General features: G+C 45.5%; 1 protein-coding gene across 4 annotated transcripts in view; it reads left to right on the top strand.

Annotated features, from left to right (window-relative positions):
- Positions 1–23,629, top strand: part of LOC123750822 (organic cation transporter protein) — a 233,852-nt gene that overhangs the window by 154,320 nt on the left and 55,903 nt on the right. For all 4 annotated transcript variants that reach the window (XM_069333457.1, XM_069333474.1, XM_069333467.1 and 1 more), the window contains exons 6-7: positions 4,443–4,597; positions 4,838–5,006. In XM_069333457.1, coding sequence (XP_069189558.1) covers positions 4,443–4,597; positions 4,838–5,006 — 324 coding nt within the window. The remainder of the gene's footprint in view (positions 1–4,442; positions 4,598–4,837; positions 5,007–23,629) is intronic.

Consider the following 23,629-nt stretch of genomic DNA (forward strand, 5'->3'; position numbering starts at 1 on the left):
TCTTCATCAAAACTAAACTAGAGAACCCTTGCTCACACAAATATGATGTTGGCATCTGTACAAATATGGCTATTGCCTGCTGAGCTAGATCCTTGTATTCTGAAATATCAAGCAGGGTAACCCAGAAATCCATGGGATGGCTAAATGTCTTGAAAACTGCTTTTTTGTGAATAATCCGCTCGAAGCTCTAAAAGAGCATCACAATGATCAGTTGCTTCATCTGTGAAGGGATTAAGCATCCACATGCTGGAGGTCAGCTGGTCATTCTCACTGTCTGGGAAATAGAAGTCAAGGTTTTCTTGCATTAAAATAAGGTGGTGTCAGTGATGGTAACTAAGTGTGACATGTGTACCTCCAGTGTCTGCTCTGTTGCCTGCATACTATGTTCCCAGCCACATTCTCTCATAAATGAGTCAAATAATTCAAAATCTCTTCTCTACATTGCTTTTCCATTTTTCACCTTCAGTTTAAATACATTTATTTTGCCTATACTTGCAAAAACATCCCCACCTGTGCCTTGCTGACTGATGTTTAGCTCGTTCCGATGATCGAAGATTGAAGCCATGTAAGGCAATTTTGCCAGCCAGAGCACATTCTGACTCTTAACTGCCATGGGGTTTGCTTCCTCAGTAAAGAAAACACAGAGATTCTCTCTCTCAATGCAAACACTGGATTAAGAACCTTACCCCGAGAGAGCCAACGTACTTCAGTATGAAGGAGGAGTCTTATGAAATTAGCTTCCATAACCTTACACAACTCACGAAACATTCTATGCTTTTTTGCATGTGCACAGATACTATTAGCCATTTTGACAACATCATCAAGTAGAAGCTCAAAGTCACTTTTCCCCTCAGCATTTCTAGTTCCATTCAGTCGCTTTGCCACTAACGCTTCCCTGTGAATCACGCAGTTAAAGTGCAATACAATTTGGTGAGACAGCTTAGATTTTCTTTACAATGCCATTGATTGCACCGACCATAGCTTTTGCACCATTTTGTAAGTAATACTTATTAATAATAATAATAATAATAATAAAAATAATAATAATAATAATAATAATAATAATTATTATTATTATTATTATTATTATTACTTACAAGAGTCACAAGAGGTACAGGCTCACTGTCCAATGTGAAGTGAACAAGTACAGTTACACTGCAGTAATAACTGATATACCAGTCACCACTCCCTGAGTCCACAGTTGACAGTGTTGCCAATTCAGCCAATTGAGAGCGGGAACTGAGCCGCGTGATTCGTGACAACCAATGGCAACACAGTCCCTCGCGTGGTTGTACTATCGGGGTCTTGCGAGTAGGCGAGGTGGCAACCTCGACGTTACAATAGGTAAATATGTATTTGTAGTATGTATTTCAAGAAATATAGGAGAGAGAGAAAGAGAGAGTCTCTCTTGTGTAATATACTGACACGTGCAGGTGAGGATCTCGTCCACCCAGTAGTCCACCCCTAGACAGCTGTCCACCCTTCAGTGGTGGGGCTGGTGGTGTCAGCGGTGGGGCAGGTGGTGTCAGTGGTGGGGCAGGTGGTGTCAGTGGTAGGGCAGGTGGTGTCAGTGGTAGGGCAGGTGGTGTCAGTGGTGGGGCAGGTGGTGTCAGTGGTGGGGCAGGTGGTGTCAGTGGTAGGGCAGGTGGTGTCAGCGGTAGGGCAGGTGGTGTCAGCGGTAGGGCAGGTGGTGTCAGTGGTAGGGCAGGTGGTGTCAGTGGTAGGGCAGGTGGTGTCAGTGGTGGGGCTGGTGGTGTCAGTGGTGGGGCAGGTGGTGTCAGTGGTAGGGCAGGTGGTGTCAGTGGTAGGGCTGGTGGTGTCAGCGGTAGGGCAGGTGGTGTCAGTGGTAGGGCAGGTGGTGTCAGTGGTGGGGCTGGTGGTGTCAGTGGTGGGGCAGGTGGTGTCAGCGGTGGGGCAGGTGGTGTCAGTGGTAGGGCAGGTGGTGTCAGTGGTAGGGCAGGTGGTGTCAGTGGTGGGGCTGGTGGTGTCAGTGGTGGGGCAGGTGGTGTCAGTGGTAGGGCAGGTGGTGTCAGCGGTAGGGCAGGTGGTGTCAGTGGTGGGGCTGGTGGTGTCAGTGGTGGGGCAGGTGGTGTCAGTGGTAGGGCAGGTGGTGTCAGCGGTAGGGCAGGTGGTGTCAGTGGTGGGGCTATTGGTGTCAGTGGTGGGGCAGGTGGTGTCAGTGGTAGGGCAGGTGGTGTCAGTGGTAGGGCAGGTGGTGTCAGCGGTAGGGCAGGTGGTGTCAGTGGTGGGGCTGGTGGTGTCAGTGGTGGGGCAGGTGGTGTCAGTGGTGGGGCAGGTGGTGTCAGTGGTAGGGCAGGTGGTGTCAGTGGTAGGGCAGGTGGTGTCAGTGGTGGGGCAGGTGGTGTCAGTGGTGGGGCTGGTGGTGTCAGTGGTAGGGCAGGTGGTGTCAGTGGTAGGGCAGGTGGTGTCAGTGGTAGGGCAGGTGGTGTCAGTGGTAGGGCAGGTGGTGTCAGTGGTGGGGCAGGTGGTGTCAGTGGTAGGGTAGGTGGTGTCAGTGGTAGGGCAGGTGGTGTCAGTGGTAGGGCAGGTGGTGTCAGCGGTAGGGCAGGTGGTGTCAGTGGTAGGGCAGGTGGTGTCAGTGGTGGGGCAGGTGGTGTCAGTGGTGGGGCAGGTGGTGTCAGTGGTAGGGCAGGTGGTGTCAGTGGTAGGGCAGGTGGTGTCAGTGGTGGGGCTGGTGGTGTCAGTGGTAGGGCAGGTGGTGTCAGTGGTGGGGCTGGTGGTGTCAGTGGTAGGGCAGGTGGTGTCAGTGGTGGGGCTGGTGGTGTCAGTGGTGGGGCTGGTGGTGTCAGTGGTGGGGCTGGTGGTGTCAGTGGTAGGGCAGGTGGTGTCAGTGGTGGGGCTGGTGGTGTCAGTGGTGGGGCAGGTGGTGTCAGTGGTGGGGCTGGTGGTGTCAGTGGTAGGGCAGGTGGTGTCAGCGGTAGGGCAGGTGGTGTCAGTGGTAGGGCAGGTGGTGTCAGCGGTAGGGCAGGTGGTGTCAGTGGTGGGGCTGGTGGTGTCAGTGGTAGGGCAGGTGGTGTCAGCGGTAGGGCAGGTGGTGTCAGTGGTGGGGCTGGTGGTGTCAGTGGTAGGGCAGGTGGTGTCAGCGGTAGGGCAGGTGGTGTCAGTGGTAGGGCAGGTGGTGTCAGTGGTAGGGCAGGTGGTCTCAGTGGTGGGGCAGGTGGTGTCAGTGGTGGGGCTGGTGGTGTCAGTGGTAGGGCAGGTGGTGTCAGCGGTAGGGCAGGTGGTGTCAGTGGTAGGGCAGGTGGTGTCAGCGGTAGGGCAGGTGGTGTCAGTGGTGGGGCTGGTGGTGTCAGTGGTAGGGCAGGTGGTGTCAGTGGTAGGGCAGGTGGTGTCAGCGGTTGGGCAGGTGGTGTCAGTGGTAGGGCAGGTGGTGTCAGTGGTGGGGCAGGTGGTGTCAGTGGTGGGGCAGGTGGTGTCAGTGGTAGGGCAGGTGGTGTCAGTGGTAGGGCAGGTGGTGTCAGTGGTGGGGCAGGTGGTGTCAGTGGTGGGGCTGGTGGTGTCAGTGGTAGGGCAGGTGGTGTCAGCGGTAGGGCAGGTGGTGTCAGTGGTAGGGCAGGTGGTGTCAGCGGTAGGGCAGGTGGTGTCAGTGGTGGGGCTGGTGGTGTCAGTGGTAGGGCAGGTGGTGTCAGCGGTAGGGCAGGTGGTGTCAGTGGTGGGGCTGGTGGTGTCAGTGGTAGGGCAGGTGGTGTCAGCGGTAGGGCAGGTGGTGTCAGTGGTAGGGCAGGTGGTGTCAGTGGTAGGGCAGGTGGTGTCAGTGGTGGGGCAGGTGGTGTCAGTGGTGGGGATGGTGGTGTCAGTGGTAGGGCTGTAGTGTCAGCGGTAGGGCAGGTGGTGTCAGTGGTAGGGCAGGTGGTGTCAGCGGTAGGGCAGGTGGTGTCAGTGGTGGGGCTGGTGGTGTCAGTGGTAGGGCAGGTGGTGTCAGTGGTAGGGCAGGTGGTGTCAGTGGTAGGGCAGGTGGTGTCAGTGGTGGGGCAGGTGGTGTCAGTGGTAGGGCAGGTGGTGTCAGTGGTGGGGCAGGTGGTGTCAGTGGTAGGGCAGGTGGTGTCAGTGGTAGGGCAGGTGGTGTCAGTGGTGGGGCAGGTGGTGTCAGTGGTAGGGCAGGTGGTGTCAGTGGTGGGGCAGGTGGTGTCAGTGGTAGGGCAGGTGGTGTCAGTGGTGGGGCAGGTGGTGTCAGTGGTAGGGCAGGTGGTGTCAGTGGTGGGGCAGGTGGTGTCAGTGGTGGGGCTGGTGGTGTCAGTGGTAGGGCAGGTGGTGTCAGTGGTAGGGCAGGTGGTGTCAGTGGTAGGGCAGGTGGTGTCAGTGGTGGGGCAGGTGGTGTCAGTGGTAGGGCAGGTGGTGTCAGTGGTGCGGCAGGTGGTGTCAGTGGTGGGGCTGATATGGACACATGACGTCACCTTCACCACTCTCCCCATGTGTCACAGGTTTGGTCGCCGCACCGTGTCGCTGGTGTCGTCGTTGGGGCTGATAGTGATGGGTGTGGGCGTCACCTTCACTACTCACTATATCTCCTTCATTCTCCTCCGCTTCTTCATCGCCGCCTTCACGTCCGGCATCTTCCTCCCCAACTTCGTCATCCGTGAGTTTCGACGCCTCTGTTTATGATTTTTAATTTTAAAAGGAAGAACATATTATTTCATGAGTTAATTCAAGTGACATCATATATAAATATTTTGTCTAATTCTTTATTTCTATCAATCCAGGAACATTCTGTCAATTTTTGAGGCTTCCAATTATCTATATATGACATTAAATGCCACTTACATAGTACCCAACCCCTTGTCCTGAAACTCCACCTCCCTTCCCTTGGATCCCACAGTGATGGAGGTGGTGGGTCCTGAGGGCCGGACCATTATGGGGATGATGTACCAGGGGTTCTTCAGCGTGGGCTTCAGCCTCCTGCCAGCCATAGCCTACTTCGTCAGAGAGTGGCGCTACCTCCAGCTCTGCATATCCGTCCCCAGCGTTCTCCTGCTCCTCTACTACTGGTGAGTCTTCTGATCAGACTGTCGTGTGGGTGGGACTTCTGATCAGACTGTCGTGTGGGTGGGTCTTCTGATCAGACTGTCGTGTGGGTGGGTCTTCTGATCAGACTGTCGTGTGGGTGGGTCTTCTGATCAGACTGTCGTGTGGGTGGGTCTTCTGATCAGACTGTCGTGTGGGTGGGTCTTCTGATCAGACTGTCGTGTGGGTGGGTCTTCTGATCAGACTGTCGTGTGGGTGGGTCTTCTGATCAGACTGTCGTGTGGGTGGGTCTTCTGATCAGACTGTCGTGTGGGTGGGTCTTCTGATCAGACTGTCGTGTGGGTGGGTCTTCTGATCAGACTGTCGTGTGGGTGGGTCTTCTGATCATACTGTCGTGTGGGTGGGTCTTCTGATCAGACTGTCGTGTGGGTGGGTCTTCTGATCAGACTGTCGTGTGGGTGGGTCTTCTGATCAGACTGTCGTGTGGGTGGGTCTTCTGATCAGACTGTCGTGTGGGTGGGTCTTCTACACCGTCGTAGAGCTATACATTTACCAGGGGTCACGGTAATACAGTCTGGTTCGTTCGCGATGCACCATCGAGAATTCCGGGATCAAACCCCAGGCGGGACAGAAATGGTTGTGCACATTTCATTTCGCCTAATGGATCTGTTCACCTAGCAGCAAGTAGGTACTCAGGAGTTAGTCAGCTTGATGTGGGGTTGCATCCAGAGCGGGATCAGTTATTCGAACCTGGGGGGGGGGAGGGATTTCCCAGCAGGTGTTTATTGATGTTAAGATTAGTTATAGCTGAGTGGACTGTATGATGGATTTATATACCTGGTAGGTGTTACCACTCACACCACTTTTGGGAGGTGGATTTCATGTTGTTAAATCCACAGTATAATCTTATGTAATCATGGGTTTAGTAAATCATGGTAAATAATAAATTTCTCTAAAGTTAGTAGACTAACTACAATTATCAATGAATAACTTTAGAGGGCTGCCGATAAGGTTTGCGTATTAAACGTCATTGGAACTTCTCGAGAGTCAGTCAAAATTATCGCCTCCTGGCTGGTGGTGTCGAGCCCACGTGAAAACCATAGGTTGAGGCAGCTGGTTCCCGGTGGCATCTGGCTCCCGGTGACAGCTGGCTCCCGGTGGCATCTCTCCACTCTGCTGAAAACATACAACGTAACTCCTGCAGTGCTGATATTTCCCCAGTTAATCTCAAATAAATAGAATAACTTCTTGCTTAAACCTAAACTTACTCTGGATGTTTAAGATCTCATGCGGCGTAACGGCCAGCTAATTCCAATACAGGTAAATATGGCTATAAATTCCAATAGAATTTTAATAACCGACCGGACACAATTTCCCTTGTTGTGTGAAGCTAGCAGCAAAGTCTGGGAGCCGTGGTACGTCGGATGACCTAAATATTGGACGATGCTAATTGGCTTGTTTCAGCAGGGATCAGATCGAGCTCGTGGTGTTGTGAGACTGTGCGCAAGTGACTCGTCCTCCTCCCTCGGTCGTGGTGAACGTCCATGACGTTAGTCACGCTATTTAATCCATCTCGTTCACCAACGAGTCGGTATTGGTATCATTTCACACCCTAATATTTTACATCACATTCCAGAGAACAATTTTCCATTGTTCATAACACTGGATCGGAAGTTTTTCGAGATTAAAGCACATTTAAGAAATGCTGAATACGTGACGTGATTATTTATTCGCTTACAAATCAACATGTCACGGATGTGGAAATTCATTTTGGGACGGAAGTACACTTTAATTCTTTGTTAAATTTAATTTATTTCCACTCGAAATAACAAATGGAAATAAAAGCAAATTGCAGACTGGTTTTAATATGAATTTGATGAAGAAATCGTCACCGCGTGAGACGTGGTGGTGACGCAATAGCCCACTATCGATATTAAGAAACTTTTGGCGTTTCCTCACTAGAAATTAATATTGCTGGTAAATTTAATACCCTAACACAACGCATTAATATTGTTGTGCTACAAACAACCCGTCCTGTTAAAAATAACGTCACTTTTGGCTCGTATGCGCACTATGGCCAAATTTGGACGTAATTTGAAATGAAATCGACTCACAAAAGTGACGTAATGTCCCGTTTTCTGTTTGTGTCGTCCGGCCTACTCGGTAAGGTTAGAAGAGGAAACTTTCAATTAACGTTTTTCATAACGTTTTGAAACTTTATGAGAATTTCCTGCCCACCTAACCTACCAGAGGATCCTTAACTTACTGTTGTTGAAAAAAAAAATCCCAATTTTTTTTTTTTTTCATTTTAATATTACGTCCACTTTCGGCCATACGGGCAAACGGCCAAAAGCGACGTTATTTTTAAGAGGACAGGTTGAGATTAGTACTTTGGAGGTCGAAAATTTCTGACAGGATGGGGGTGGGGGACCTCGATAAAAGCCTAACGCGTATGAATACACTCTGGCTTCCTCTCCCCCGACACAGTGAATTATATATACTGGAGAGTCTGATCGAGTAGGTGGATATTTAGTTCGGTCCGTTATTTTGCTTGTAGTGCAGTTCTAAAGGTTCTGTGAGCACACATGGATGACCTGGATAGATTATAGATGTTCTGTATGCTATGGGTGTGAGAACTGTGATGATTGTAGGACCAGGTCTGTATTGCAGTGATTTATGAGAGAAAGTCTGTATTCTGATTGACAGTGTCAGTGCCACTCAGTGACACTATGCATTCTGATGTATGACTGTATGTATTCTGGTGTACGATTAAGACGCGAATTTCCTTAGGTTGTTTCGTATTTAATAATACATCTTCAGAATGATGGATTTACAGTTGTTGTTGTTGTTGTTTTAGTTTCAGCTGCTCAGAACAAGAAGTTCTAGTAGCACGGGCTATGGAGAGCCCGTAAGTGGAAGCGCTTTGGAGCCATTTTCTGTATCAACAGCTGATACTAGAGATCTGGCGATGGATGAGGGTCTTCATGGTGGTTTTCAGCCCTGGAGGGCTGGCTGTACCAGTTATGGAGCTGGTGGGTTAGTGTAGCCCTCTTGGTTTTCCATTTTTTCTTTGCCTGAGCCGTGCTGTCGTTGTAGTTTGGTGAGGTGGCCTCCATGAGGAGGTCTTGTGCCGAGTAGGTGTCGTATTTGTACTGCAGCGGTGGAGCTCCTACTAAGATTTCCTCGTCTGAGGAGTCCGTAACCTCAGTAGTTGGTGTTTTCGTCTTTCGTATAGCAGCCTTAGTTAGGCTTAGGTGTCGAGAATTGGTGGTAGAAGCTATTTCAGGAGCGTTGGTGGTGCTGTTAGCATTTGTAGACAGTACGTCTGCTAGCGCGGCTACTGAGATGGTGATGGTAGGAGTGTTGGGAGCTGGAGAGGGAATTACCTCTGTTTGTGCCGCCCAGGTCTTGGGTGGTTCTGGAGTCTGTGTTGAAGTCGACCTCGTGGTCGTCCTGGTGGTAGTCTCCGGAGTGGTAGTGGAGGCAGTGAGACTTGCACCAGGGGCTATGATGGAGTCCAGGCCATTGGCAAGGTATAATATGTTTAGTTCACTGACAAAACGGTGTAATGGTCCGGCAAGCCTTTCCGCTAGTCTAATACGACCAGGAATAATGCCTGCACGTGATGCAGGGGATTGCGAAGGAGCCTGTGTGGCCTTGGGTCCCCATTGTGAAGGCTGGATCGCCTGGTTGGTGCAGCCATTCTTTGGTAAGGCTAGAAAGTCTTATAGTCTATTGGTGGGAGCTGAGGTGGTGGGTTGAGCGCCTGGGGCTCTGGTCACGGAGGTAGAAGGGTTGTTTCTCTTGGCTTCAACTTATGCCTTGATGTTTTCCTGTCTTCAGGGACAGTGGAAGGAAACTGCAGGGTGATTGTCATCACAGAGCGAGCAGCGATGGGCTGTTGCCTTGCATATGGAGTAGAGATCTCCCAATCAATTTGGTGAGAATTTTCTGAAAAATGAACAAACAAAGCAAGAGACATGGCCAAACACAAACTAATGCATGTTTGTCACATGACCATTAGATACAAACAAAGCATAAGATATAGCCAATTGTCTAATGTTTTGTTTGTTCATTTGTCAGAAAATTCTCACCAAATTGATTGGGAGATGGCTTCTTCAATAACGTATTGTAAGAATACTTTCAATAGGAACATAATTGAATCTGCTTTAATACAAATTACAAAATCATGTAATTTGAATATTAGCAGTGGTTTATGTAATTTAGATCCATTTTTGATTCATCAGTTAGAGGGCGATTTGAGTTGGATCATTGGTTACACATTTGTCTCACTAATTCCTTGTTAATATCTACTATCTTATGCTATTATTACCCATGTATGGGCCTATTGGCCCATACATGGGTAATAATAGGGGCCTATTGGCCCATATGATGCAGCTCTTATTTTATATTGTACCTCACTTCACCTATCTTTCCTGCCTGTATATGTCCAAATCTATTGGCTTGTAAATCATTCCTTCTAAAGATGTATTAAAATACGAAAGTACTTAAGGAAATTCCTGTTTCAATCCTTCATCCGTGGTCTGACATTGTCATATATATATATATATATATATATATATATATATATATATATATATATATATATATATATATATATATATATATATATATATATATATGTCGTACCTAGTAGCCAGAACGCACTTCTCTGCCTACTGTGCAAGGCCCGATTTGCCTAATAAGCCAAATTTTCATGAATTATTTGTTTTTCGACTACCTAACCTACCTAACTTAACCTAACCTAACTTTTTCGGCTACCTAACCTAACCTAACCTATAAAGATAGGTTAGCTTAGGTTAGGTAGGGTTGGTTAGGTTCGGTCATATATCTACGTTAATTTTAACTCCAATAAAAAAAAATTGACCTCATACATAATGAAATGGGTATCTTTATCATTTCATAAGAAAAAAAAAGAGAAAATATATTGATTCAGGAAAACTTGGCTTATTAGGCAAATCGGGCCTTGCATAGTAGGCCGAGAAGTGCGTTCTGGCTACTGGGTACGACATATATATATATATATATATATATATATATATATATATATATATATATATATATATATATATATATCCTTATATATATATATATATATATATATATATATATATATATATATATATATATATTATATATATATATATATATATATATATATATATATATATATATATATATAGATATATATATATATATATATATATATATATATATATATATATATATATATATATATATATATATATATATATTGTGACGGTGTCCACCCCTATATTTCTTCCTTCCCAGCTTAGAAGAGTCATATCTCCGTAGCCTAAGTGTTCTCTAATGTTCAGGGAACATTTTCATGTATGGGAAAGCGTGAAGCGTGATGTAGCTGGCTGAAAAGTGATCAGCTAAGTTTGAAAACGCAAGGGGCTTACGCCTTTTGAAGCACAGGACGGTGACGAGCCATCCTGTTTCCCGCCAAGACGTCCTGACGCTTCCCGGCACCCTATTGGCCAGGTGAGGTCACGTTCCGGAAGTGACCAATGACGAGAGCCCTCGGGCGGTGTGACGTCATGAGGTGGAGGGGTGCGGGGCAGCTGGCACCTGAGCGCAGGGATGCCAGATTGGGCTACAAGTAGCGAATTGGGCTACTTTTCAGAGCCCCCGCGCTCCCAAATTTTTAATTTCATTACTTGCGACTTTTTGGGCTACTTTAAAAACAAATTTTGGGCTATTAATGTTAAGAAACTCAATGATGATTTTTATGCTTTTTATAATGTCATGTGTACAAATCACAGCCGCGTCCAACAGCTTGATTGAATAGACCACTTACCGCAGGAGGCCAAGTCAGAGACCGACCCCCTGGGGACGTTGATCCTAGGAACTTCCCAAAGAAAAAGTAACCGCAAGGCAAGATAATCCTCCCCAGGGGCTATAGATTTACCAACCTTAATTGTCATTAATACTTCATCCCGGGTACTGTCTATGTTAAGTGACCTCCCACTGTTGCCTACTGTAAATATTAGGTTTCTCTTTAGGTGTTTCGAAGAATCAAATGACTGTCGTTAGAGCGGATTAGCATACAGTGAACTTGGCAGCTTCATCTGTGCTTGCATTGTTAGTGTGGCTCTGACCTCCAGAAGGATAGTTCGACACAAGTTACCGCATATAGAAATTTTTTTTAATTTTTTTAAATTTTGCCCCGAGGGGCGAGTTTATTGGGCAGCGCCACTCATCTTGTGAGTGAACATACTGCCATAGCAGAATGTTACAACACTCCCCAATAGGAAGAAAACCCGCTGGGTTGTTCATCCTGTCACTTGTACCCAGACACAGCTGGGACTTGCTTAACTGTCTCAAGTGAACAGCTCCTCAAACAAGAAGATTAACATTTATCAACCCTTAAAAGCTTACGTTATCTTGCGGGTGCAAAATGGGGGAAATCTTTTAAGAACAGTATCAATATTTGACAAATAGTGTTTTCCTAACTCAAACAATGTGGGGTTTATTATTCTGCACATATTCCTAATGTCTCTCAGGTGTTCACATTCACGTAGATAGTGGTCAAGGCGGTGTCCATCACTCTCACCACAGATTCTGCAACTTCGCTGATCAACTGTTGTTTCCGTTCCAAATCTCCATGGATATTTGTATCCATGACGGATTCTCGCTATTACTGATTCTCTCCCTCGTCGTCGTCCTCTTCGGCCATAATGATTGGGATTGCCAGCTGCAACCATGTTGTACCATCGTACAGATTCACTGGTTTGTGCTTCTATCCTACTTTCCTCAGTTACCTTGTCACGGTGATGTTGCCTGATTATACCTCTAATTTGTAGTTGAGTCTTGGGTATGAAGTATTCAATATGGTCTCCTTCAGCGCCTTCAGCAGCCAGCACATCTGCTCGTTCATTCCCACATATTCCAACATGGGAGGGGATCCATAGAAACTTGATGACTCTTCTCTAATTGGTAAGTACTCTCACAGCTCTCTTAATTTCAGCGACTATTGCAAGATTTTCTGCCTGATTTTTACTTAGGCTTTGCAGTGCTGCTTTTGAATCGGTGCAAATCACTGCACCATTAGTGTTCCGTTCAAGAAACCTTAACGCCATAACAATGGCAGTTAGCTCTGCTTGCGTTGAAGAGGCATAGTTCTAGAAAAGCATATAGAAAAGAAGTTACCGCTGTTACATTTAGAATTTGCTTAAGTGTTAAGATAAAGAAGTGAAAAATGGGGAAGTGGTCTAAATACCAGGAGGCGTTTCAGATGTCCTGGCTTAAGGATCCCGTGTTTGGAAAGTGGTTGGCTGAAGTGAAAGAAGATAGACACAAGGCATATTGTAAAGTTTGTAGAACTGAGATAAGAGCTCATAGAAGTGGTTTAAAGAAACACAGTGAAACATTAAAACACAGACAAAATATATCGGAGGTAAGTCATCAGCAGATGAGCATCAAGTCTGTTCTATCAAAGAAGGAAGATAAACTTACTAAATTTGAATGTCGTCTGTCTGTATGTACTGTCGCTATCTAGACATCTAACATTATGTTTGTAACTCATCTTGTATGTATGTACTTTTACCTGAATAAACATTTGATTTGATTCGATTTGACTAAACAAAAAATTGGGCTACTCTACTTGTAAATTCGCTACTTTTTGACCGTCAGCTCGCTACTTTTAGCAATTTGGATCTGGCAACCCTGCACCTGAGCGGGAAGACAGTACGTCACGAGCCGTCAGAGAGGGAAGGCACGCTCGAGCGAGCTCCGGACCTAGAGAGCCCGTACCAGTAGATTTAAGCTCCGCTTCGATTCTGCAGACAGTCTGGGAGGCCATCCAACTTCCGTGGAGTGCCCAGGGGCAAGGACGGACCGGATTGAAGAGCCAAAAGTCTGCAGCAGAAGGAACGTTGGGCTGGTGACGTCTGGGACGCCCACTAGAGGACCACGTCTTACACATCAAGCAAGAAGCTAGAGCCGGGCCCAAATCTACTGGCAGTTAAGGCGAGAGGAAGATGTGCTGGACTGTGAGGAGTCGACAGTGCCAGTGAGTGTGGAGGGCGACGACGGAGGAACCTGTCTCCAGTACCCCAGAGAATAGGAGGAGGATGTGGGAACCGACCTGTGAGATTTATATTTATTTAATTTATATGAATTTATATTTACGTTAATTTATATACTTCGATAGCAATTTGTATAATGATAAGTGGACTGTATTTCTGCAATAATCTCAATCTCACAAATCGATCCTCTACACATTAGGGGGGGTTTATATTTATATATATATGCAGCCAATCAAACTACAGTAATAGCTACATACATTGATGAGGTTCCTTCTCTTATAGTACAGCAGGTTAGTCCACCAGGTATAACTAGAGTGTAGACACCAAATTATCCTCTTTGAGGTAGCTTCTATCACCCAGTAACTGGTGCACATAATCTTGCATCCTCGTCTTGACCTGTCAAAAGTGCGCTAGCTGTGAAGCCAGAATCCTATATATGACAAGTATATCAGAGAAAACAGTACATGGAACATGAGGACCTGGCTTAATTACCTTTAGTTTGAGGCTTCCATGTGATCTAACCGGATAACCCTACCCAATGACATTAATGGCCACTAATGATAGATAATGGGTTTCGGATAGACACTTAACTTGAATTTGTAGACAGCGTGTTGATAATGGTACACTTTTAGTTTCCATAACACTACGTCCAAGTAAATTTAACAGGAGCCGAATTTGCTCCCGTGTGAGCCTCTGGTCTAGTATAAACAATGGCTGCCCTCCTCCTCACTCTGACGCCTGGCTTACATTGTCCACATTTCAGAAAGTGATAGAAGGGTCACATTTACTCTACTTTAATATTGATAATTAAGTTAATTTATATAAGATGTTTTTATGATGGTAAAGTCCAAAGACTAATGTATTTAAGAACAATTCCCAGCAGAATAGCTGGTGAATTATAATAGTATGTGGTGATGATATCCCGTTTTCTATAGACGGTAATTCCACTACAAGTTACGTTTTCTATGGGTAACTTGTTGGTAATACAGCAGCTATTTTCTGTATGATATTAAATGGTGTCGGATTTTCCGACATAATTCCCCAGGGGGCTGCTCACGGGTCGAAGTCCTCTTTAGAACAGACGAACACCGATACTCCTCCTTCGAATTATTAGATTAATCACACATTTGTGCGTCTGTTCGTACAGGACGGATGTCCCGTACTAGAGTTGCAGGGGTTAGAAGTCTAATGCGATTTCATTTCCCTGTCAACTCTTGAAAGGCTAATATTCAAGCCTTATTACATATTATTTAACCCAGAAGACTGAATGTGATCAAGTACTACAGTCAAGTATGATTCAGGGACTGCAGTGAGATCAGTGACATTAGATATAACTTGAAGTTTCTTCAGGTAACTGGTCACTGATATATAAACACTGAGGCCCATGGAATACATCTTGATTAAATAATAAATGTATCAAATCAGTCATCAGATTTATTGGGGTTTAATTTAGTTAATTGATTCAGAAGATTGAATAGCTCATCATTAAAGCAAAGTATGGTTCTGAGACTGCAGTGGGTTCAGTGACATTGGTCGCAGTGACTTGTAGCTGTTTTAGGCTACTGTTCACTGATTTGCCACTGAGGCCTCATGAACTCATCTTCAGCTTTAAATGATGATACTAACATCAACCTCTGTTACTATAGTCAGCTGTAATCTCCTAAGTATAATGCTACTGGAGAAATATAATCAGCTGACAAATTTAGATTTCTACTGGTATTGTTTATCTGCAGGCATAGGTCTCCTCAGGCTTGATACTGGGCCTGAGAGTAATTTACCTCCTGCAGAGTTTAACATGGTTATACCCTGATATTTAGTAGGGCTACCGATGAATCGATGACAATAGTCTGTCCCTACAAGGAGACCGAAGTCGGTGAGGTGATCAGACTTAATATTATCTGCCAATTTTTTAGTGATATATGTTCTCTGGGATCCTTGGTCAAACAACCCACGGGTATGGACCTTGGCCCTCTTATTCAGGATGGTAATTTGGGCAGTAGGCAAAGTCGTATTACCTTTAGACTTTGCCGATTGGACACTCTTTGTTTGTTGCACCTTGCAGTACTGTACTGTGGTGGGAATGCTATCTTCCACCTTGGGGTTTGGAGACGTTGTTTTGGTGTCTCTGCACAATGCTGCATGGTGCTGACCTTTGTTACACCTATTACAAGGGTGTAATTGGGTATCACAGTCCTTGATGTTATGTTTCCTGAGGCACCTCGTGCAATGTTGCAAATCTTTGAGTCGCTCAACACGGGCGTCACTATCAGGAAAATTAGAGCAGTGGTACATTGAATGTTTCTCATTGCAGAACAAACATGTTCCATAGCTTCCTGTACCCTTTGGTGTCATGTTCTTGGGTGACACAGTAACTATAGGCTTGGAGGGTCCCACTGCATATACGCCCACACTGCCACTGTTCCACTTTGGTGTTGAATTATATTGTCTAGATTGATTTGGAGTACCTTTGGTACTCTGTGGTTTACTATTATTGGTTTCTGAGGGTTTACTTGGTGGTTTTAATTTGTCATGTGTTCGTAATTGATGAACTACTGACTTTAAACCTTCAGATATTTCACTCATGGATAAGATGCTTTTATTGTAATGAGCACTCATTTGTCTCAATATGTCCCTAGGTATTTTCTCCTGGACAATTATTTTCAAGACCCACTCAGCCCCGTTTGTATCTGCTGTCAGGCTGAGGGCATTGATCAATGATTCTACCTCCAGCTTGAAGACTTGGAGTGAATCAGCTGAAGCCTCCGGTGGGGGTAAATGCAACAGCTCATGAACTAAATGTGATGTTCTTACTTCTGGATCAGCATAATTATCCTTGAGGAGTTTTACTGCCAGATCATAGCCGTCATTAGTTAATCTCAGATGGGATACTACTGTTTTAGCCTCACCTGATAATTGACCTTGCAAATAAGAGAATTTACTACTCTTTGGTAAAGATTGTTTTGAGTCTACAAGGTCAACGAATTTGTTCCAAAATTCATCCCAATCTTCCTCATCTTTTCCTGAGAAAGTGGGTAAATTAATTGGAGGGAGTCGAGCTTCTGCTTGACTCGTATTAGATGCAACTGTTGTTGTTGTTGCTGTTGCCTTGTTCTGGGCAATTAATTTGACATAAGGCTGTAACGTGGCCTGAGTGTGATCTTCATAATTCGCAAGATCAACCATAATGTCGTCTATTTCTGTTTCTGATAAATTAGTGTTGGCAAGTTCAGCCACATATGTTGCTATTTGGCATTTGATTTGCTCAAATTTACCTGCAGCTGCTTGATAATAGCTTTCCAGGTCAGCATAATCAACTGTTGATTGTTGTGACAAATCTTCACATTTCTTGATCTGTCTTGTTAAGTGGCCTTTAAGACCTGCAAGGGTTCTTTTCATTCTCCCTGCATTATCCATACTGGCTAGTTGGTGAAGCCTTGTGGGACTTGTACTTGGGCTGCTCATAATACTGAACAAGCTCTAATGGTAGCCTAGGGTAAATTTCTGCACTCACTAAGCAATAATCCTACCTCTACTAGAGGTTAGCACTTAAAATTAATACACATTATATATATATATACAATCATACACACTAATGATTTGAGTGATAAACCAGTGTCACTGGAAGTACCTTTAGGTTAGCTCTTCTATATCACCCTAGGATGGTAGAGACACTAATTAATCACTCAAAGGTGTAATGATCATAAGTAATTTATTATATATACAACTCAACTTCGTAGATAATCTCTCGCGAAATGTAACACCACGAAATCCGTGAACAATCTCGCGAAGACACAGTCACTAATTTGGCTGGATTCTATATTAGCGCTGTCATTTCACGAAATAACACGCCACCAAATATCTGTGGGTGTGCATGAAACCGCTGACGAAGCTGAACTGGGCTGAGGGAGGCTCCTGAGCTCCCTCGAGGCTACGCTGCCGTCTTGACTGCTGGCTTTGTTTAAATAACACTGCACTAGTATATTTAATGAATCCACTGGTTAACTGGTTCATCCGGTACTAAGATGACCAAATGTGGGTTCATAGGACCGAATATTCCGGTTCCGAAGGTCCAAATAATGTGGGAACCGACCTGTGAGATTTATATTTATTTAATTTATATGAATTTATATTTACGTTAATTTATATACTTCGATAGCAATTTGTATAATGATAAGTGGACTGTATTTCTGCAATAATCTCAATCTCACAAATCGATCCTCTACACATTAGGGGGGGTTTATATTTATATATATATGCAGCCAATCAAACTACAGTAATAGCTACATACATTGATGAGGTTCCTTCTCTTATAGTACAGCAGGTTAGTCCACCAGGTATAACTAGAGTGTAGACACCAAATTATCCTCTTTGAGGTAGCTTCTATCACCCAGTAACTGGTGCACATAATCTTGCATCCTCGTCTTGACCTGTCAAAAGTGCGCTAGCTGTGAAGCCAGAATCCTATATATGACAAGTATATCAGAGAAAACAGTACATGGAACATGAGGACCTGGCTTAATTACCTTTAGTTTGAGGCTTCCATGTGATCTAACCGGATAACCCTACCCAATGACATTAATGGCCACTAATGATAGATAATGGGTTTCGGATAGACACTTAACTTGAATTTGTAGACAGCGTGTTGATAATGGTACACTTTTAGTTTCCATAACACTACGTCCAAGTAAATTTAACAGGAGCCGAATTTGCTCCCGTGTGAGCCTCTGGTCTAGTATAAACAATGGCTGCCCTCCTCCTCACTCTGACGCCTGGCTTACATTGTCCACATTTCAGAAAGTGATAGAAGGGTCACATTTACTCTACTTTAATATTGATAATTAAGTTAATTTATATAAGATGTTTTTATGATGGTAAAGTCCAAAGACTAATGTATTTAAGAACAATTCCCAGCAGAATAGCTGGTGAATTATAATAGTATGTGGTGATGATATCCCGTTTTCTATAGACGGTAATTCCACTACAAGTTACGTTTTCTATGGGTAACTTGTTGGTAATACAGCAGCTATTTTCTGTATGATATTAAATGGTGTCGGATTTTCCGACAGAGGAAGGCAGTACCTGTTGGATGTGAGCACGGCGAGGACGCGTTACCAGCTTCGTGGTAAGGTCTTCTTGAAGCCTCAAGCTGACCTGGACAAGCTGCAAGGAATGGTCGAACAAATGGTTGTTAGAATTTAACCCAAGCAAATGTAATGTAATGAAGATAGGGGTAGGAAGCAGGAGACCAGATACAAGGTATCATTTGGGAGACGAAATACTTCAGGAGTCAGAGAGAGAGAAAGACCGAGGGGTTGATATCACGCCAGACCTGTCCCCTGAAGCTCATGTCAAGAGGATAACATCAGCGCCATATGCCAGGTTGGCTAACATAAGAACGGCATTTAGAAACCTGTGTAAGGAATCTTTCAGAACATTATATACCACATATGTCAGACCAATCCTGGAGTATGCGGCTCCAGCATGGAGTCCATATCTAGTGTGTGTGTCCATATGTGTATGTGTGTACTCACCTATTTGTGCTTGCGGGGGTTGAACTTTGGCTCTGTGGTCCCGCCTCTCAACTGTCAATCAACTGGTGTACAGATTCCTGAGCCTACTGGAATCTGTGTGTGTGTGTGTGTGTGTGTGTGTGTGTGTGTGTGTGTGTGTGTGTACTCACCTAGTTGTGTTTGTGGGGGTTGAGCTCTGGCTCTTTGGTCCCGCCTCTCAACCGTCAATCAACAGGTGTACAGGTTCCTGAGGCTATTGGGCTCTATCATATCTGCACTTGAAACTGTGTATGGAGTCAGCCTCCACCACATCACTTCCTAATGCATTCCATTTGTCAACCACTCTGACACAAAAAAAAGTTCTTTCTAATATCTCTGTGGCTCATTTGGGCACTCAGTTTCCACCTGTGTCCCCTTGTGCGTGTGCCCCTTGTGTTAAATAGCCTGTCTTTATCTACCCTATCAATTCCCTTCAGAATCTTGAATGTGGTGATCATGTCTCCCCTAACTCTGTCTTCCAGCGAAGTGAGGTTTAATTCCCGTAGTCTCTCCTCATAGCTCATACCTCTCAGCTCGTGTACTAGTCTGGTGGCAAACCTTTGAACTTTTTCCAGTTTAGTCTTATCCTTGACTAGATATGGACTCCATGCTGGGGCTGCATACTCCAGGATTGGCCTGACATATGTGGTATACAAAGTTCTGAATGATTCTTTACACAAGTTTCTGAATGCCGTTCGTATGTTGGCCAGCCTGGCATATGCCGCTGATGTTATCCTCTTGATATGTGCTGCAGAAGACAGGTCTGGCGTGATATCAACCCCCAAGTCTTTTTCTTTCTCTGACTCCTGAAGAATTTCCTCTCCCAGATGATACCTTGTATCTGGCCTCCTGCTCCCTACACCTATCTTCATTACATTACATTCGGTTGGGTTAAACTCTAACAACCATTTGTTCGACCATTCCTTCAGCTTGTCTAGGTCTTCTTGAAGCCTCAAACAGTCCTCTTCTGTTTTAATCCTTCTCATAATTTTAGCATCTTCCGCAAACATTGAGAGAAATTAATCGATACCCTCCGGGAGATCATTTACATATATCAGAAACAAGATATGACCGAGTACAGAGCCCTGTGGGACTCCACTGGTGACTTCACGCCAATCGGAGGTCTCACCCCTCACCGTAACTCTCTGCTTCCTATTGCTTAGGTACTCCCTTATCCACTGGAGCACCTTACCAGCTACACCTGCCTGTCTCTCCAGCTTATGTACCAGCCTCTTATGCGGTACTGTGCCAAAATCTTTCCGACAATCCAAGAAAATGCAGTCCGCCCAGCCCTCTCTTTCTTGCTTAATCTTTGTCACCTGATCGTAGAATTCTATCAAGCCTGTAAGGCAAGATTTACCCTCCCTGAACCCATGTTGGTGATTTGTCACGAAGTCCCTTCTCTCCAGATGTGTTACCAGTTTTTTTCTCACGATCTTCTCCATCACCTTGCATGGTATACAAGTCAAGGACACTGGCCTGTAGTTCAGTGCCTCTTGCCTGTGTGTGTACTCACCTAATTGTGCTTGCGGGGATTGAGCTTTGTGTGTGTGTGTGTGTGTGTGTGTGTGTGTGTGTGTGTGTGTGTGTGTGTGTGTGTGTGTGTGTGTGTGTGTGTGTGTGTGTGTGTGTGTGTGTGCTCACCTAGTTGTGCTTGCGGAGGTTGAGCTCTGGCTCTTTGGTCCCGCCTCTCAACCGTCAATCAACAGGTGTACAGGTTCCTGAGCCTACTGGGCTCTATCATATCTACACTAGAAACTGTGTATGGAGTCAGCCTCCACCACATTGCTTCCTAATGCATTCCATTTGTCAACCACTCTGACACTAAAAAAGTTCTTTCTAATATCTCTGTGGCTCATTTGGGCACTCAGTTTCCTCCTGTGTCCCCTAGTGCGTGTGCCCCTTGTGTTAAACAGCCTGTCTTTATCAACCCTGTAGATTCCCTTGAGGATCTTGAATGTGGTGATCATGTCCCCCCTAACTCTTCTGTCTTCCAACGAAGTGAGGTTCAATTCCCGTAGTCTCTCCTCGTAGCTCATACCTCTCAGCTCGGTACTAGTCTGGTGGCAAACCTTTGAACCTTTTCCAGTTTAGTCTTATGCTTGATTAGATATGGACTCCATGCTGGAGCCGCATACTCCAGGATTGGTCTGACATATGTGGTATATAATGTTCTGAAAGATTCCTTACACAAGTTTCTAAAGGCCGTTCTTATGTTAGCCAACCTGGCATATGCTGCTGATGTTATCCTCTTGATATGAGCTTCAGCTGACAGGTCTGGCGTGATATCAACTCCCAGGTCTTTCTCTCTCTCTGACTCTTGAAGTATTTCATCTCCCAAGTGATACCTTGTATCTGGTCTCCTGCTTCCTACCCCTATCTTCATTACATTACATTTGCTTGGGTTAAACTCTAACATCCATTTGTTCGACCATTCCTGCAGCTTGTCTAGGTCTTCTTGAAGCCTCAAGCTGTCCTCCTCTGGCTTAATCCTTCTCATAATTTTGGCGTCGTCAGCAAACATTAAGAGGAATGAGTCTATACCCTCTGGGAGATCATTTACGTATATCAGAAACAGGATAGGTCCAAGCACAGAGCCCTGTGGGACTCCACTGGTGACTTCACGCCATTCAGATGTCTCACCCCTCACTATAACTCTCTGCTTCCTAATGCTTAGGTATTCCCTTATCCACTGGAGCGCCCTACCAGTTACTCTTGCCTGTTTCTCCAGCTTATGCATCAACCTTTTATGGGGTACTGTGTCAAAGGCTTTCCGACAGTCCAAGAAAATGCAGTCCGCCCAGCCCTCTCTTTCTTGCTTAATCTTTGTCACCTGATCATAGAATTCTATCAAGCCTGTAAGGCAAGATTTACCCTCCCTGAACCCATGTTGGCGATTTGTCACGAAGTCCCTTCTCTCCAGATGTGTTACCAGGTTTTTTCTCACGATCTTCTCCATCACCTTGCATGGTATACAAGTCAAGGACACTGGCCTGTAGTTAAGTGCCTCTTGCCTGTCGCCCTTTTTGTATATTGGGACCACATTTGCCGTCTTCCATATTTCTGGTAGGTCTCCCGTCTCCAGTGACTTACTATACACTATGGAGAGTGGCAAGCAAAGTGCCTCTGCACACTCTTTCAGTATCCATGGTGAGATCTCATCTGGACCAACAGCCTTTCTAACATCCAGATCCAGCAGGTGTCTTAACTTCTCTTATATCCCACTCATTTAGGGTAAATATCAAATCAAGCATTGCTGGTTCATCTTCTCCTCTCATTCTTGTTGGTTCTTTGAGGTGCTGGCTTAGAAAGTTTCTTGTTGCCACGTCCAGCAGCTTAGCCCTCCATGTTTCTGGTCCTCCATGCGGGTCTCTGTTCTTCCAATCTATCTTCCCATGGTTGAAGTCTCCCATAATTAGTAGTCCAGATCCATTCCTGCTAGCAACAGAAGCTGCTCTCTCTATTATGTTAATGGTGGCCATGTTCTTTCTATCATATTCCTGTCTAGGTCTTCTGTCATTTGGTGGTGGATTATATATGACTACGACTATAATTTTTTCCCCTCCATTTGTTATGGTACCTGCTATGTAGTAACTGAAACCTTCACAGCCCTGAATATCCATCTCCTCAAAATCCCAGCCTTTTCTTACCAGCAGAGCTACACCACCCCCACCTCTTCCTTCCCTCTCTTTCCTCATAACATAATGGTCCTGTGGGAACAGTGCGTTTGTTATCGTTTTCGTGATCTTTGTTTCTGTGAGGGCTATTATGTCTGGGTTTTCCTCTAGTACCCGTTCTCCAAGCTCATTTGCTTTATTTGTAATTCCATCTGTTAGTGTACATCGCTTTGAGGCTCACTTTCTTCTGTCCCTTCTCAAATCGCCTCCTTGGTGAGTGTTCTGCTGGTGGGGGAGGCTGTTCCATGGGTGTGAGGAACTGTGAGGTGGATAACAGGGTCTCAGAGGATACTGGGATGAGGGGCGGGGGATCCACTGAAGGGGGAGGGACAGGGAGGGTATGGGGTGAAAGGGGAGGGAGGACGGGAAGGAAAGGGGGGGAGGGAGGACTCGGGAGGAGGGGAGGGGTAGAAAGGTGGGGATTGGGTGTGGGGGGAGGGAGATTTGGCTGAACATTTGAGTGGGGGCAGGGAGGGTTTGGGGTAGGGGGGTTTTCTATGCAGAAGAGGGAGGCGGGGTTGTCCTCCCTTCTGGTGTTACTGGGTAGCTGGTTGTGGGTCCCCCCCCCCTCGCTTCTGGGGGTGTTGTGTTGGGAGCTGTGACTTCCTGGTTTTCCCCTCTCGCCCTGCGCCTCTTCCTTGCTTCTGCCACCACGGCTCTCTCCTCCCTTGTCATGTCTCTCTGGAGGAATACTTTTTTTAATTTCCCCACGTTTTTCAGGGAGCTCTTCCTTGATAGGATCTTCTCCTTTGTGCTCTTGTTTGCACACACTATCTTTATCATTCGGTCTCGGTCTTTGTTGTACCAACCTTGCCTGAAAACCTTCTCAATGCTATGCTCAGCCTCTTCCATGTCTAGTGCCTTTAGTACTTCATTCACTGCTGCTTTGTCCTTGTCATTCCATTCTGTCCTATTAGAGCCTTCCTGCTCTTTAATACCCACCACAACCACTGATCTGTTCCTTTCCAGCAGTTGCTAGTGGAGCGTGCCGCCTCCTGTGAGGTGGCTGCTTTCATGGCCACCTCCATCACTGCAGTCATTACTTCAGTTATTTTTTTTTAGTATTTCCGCAAATGTTGCTTTTATTGTGGCATTCTCATCCAAAAAACTATTACCACCTTCTCCCTGGATGGTTTTCTGATTCTCAGCCTCGATACCATTCTCTTTAAGGGCTCTAATCTCCTCCTTTGCTGCTGTCAGCTCTCTTTTCAGGTTGCTTATTTCGTTCTTCATTTCCTGCATCATTTCTTGCATCTCACTCTTGATGTTCTCCAGAAACTGGGCGAACATTCACTTCATTTCATCACCTTGGCTCTTCCCTGTTCCCCTGGTACCTCTGGCTGCC

This window comes from Procambarus clarkii, chromosome 4 (assembly GCF_040958095.1).
Source record: "Procambarus clarkii isolate CNS0578487 chromosome 4, FALCON_Pclarkii_2.0, whole genome shotgun sequence".
Lineage (NCBI taxonomy): Eukaryota > Metazoa > Arthropoda > Malacostraca > Decapoda > Cambaridae > Procambarus > Procambarus clarkii.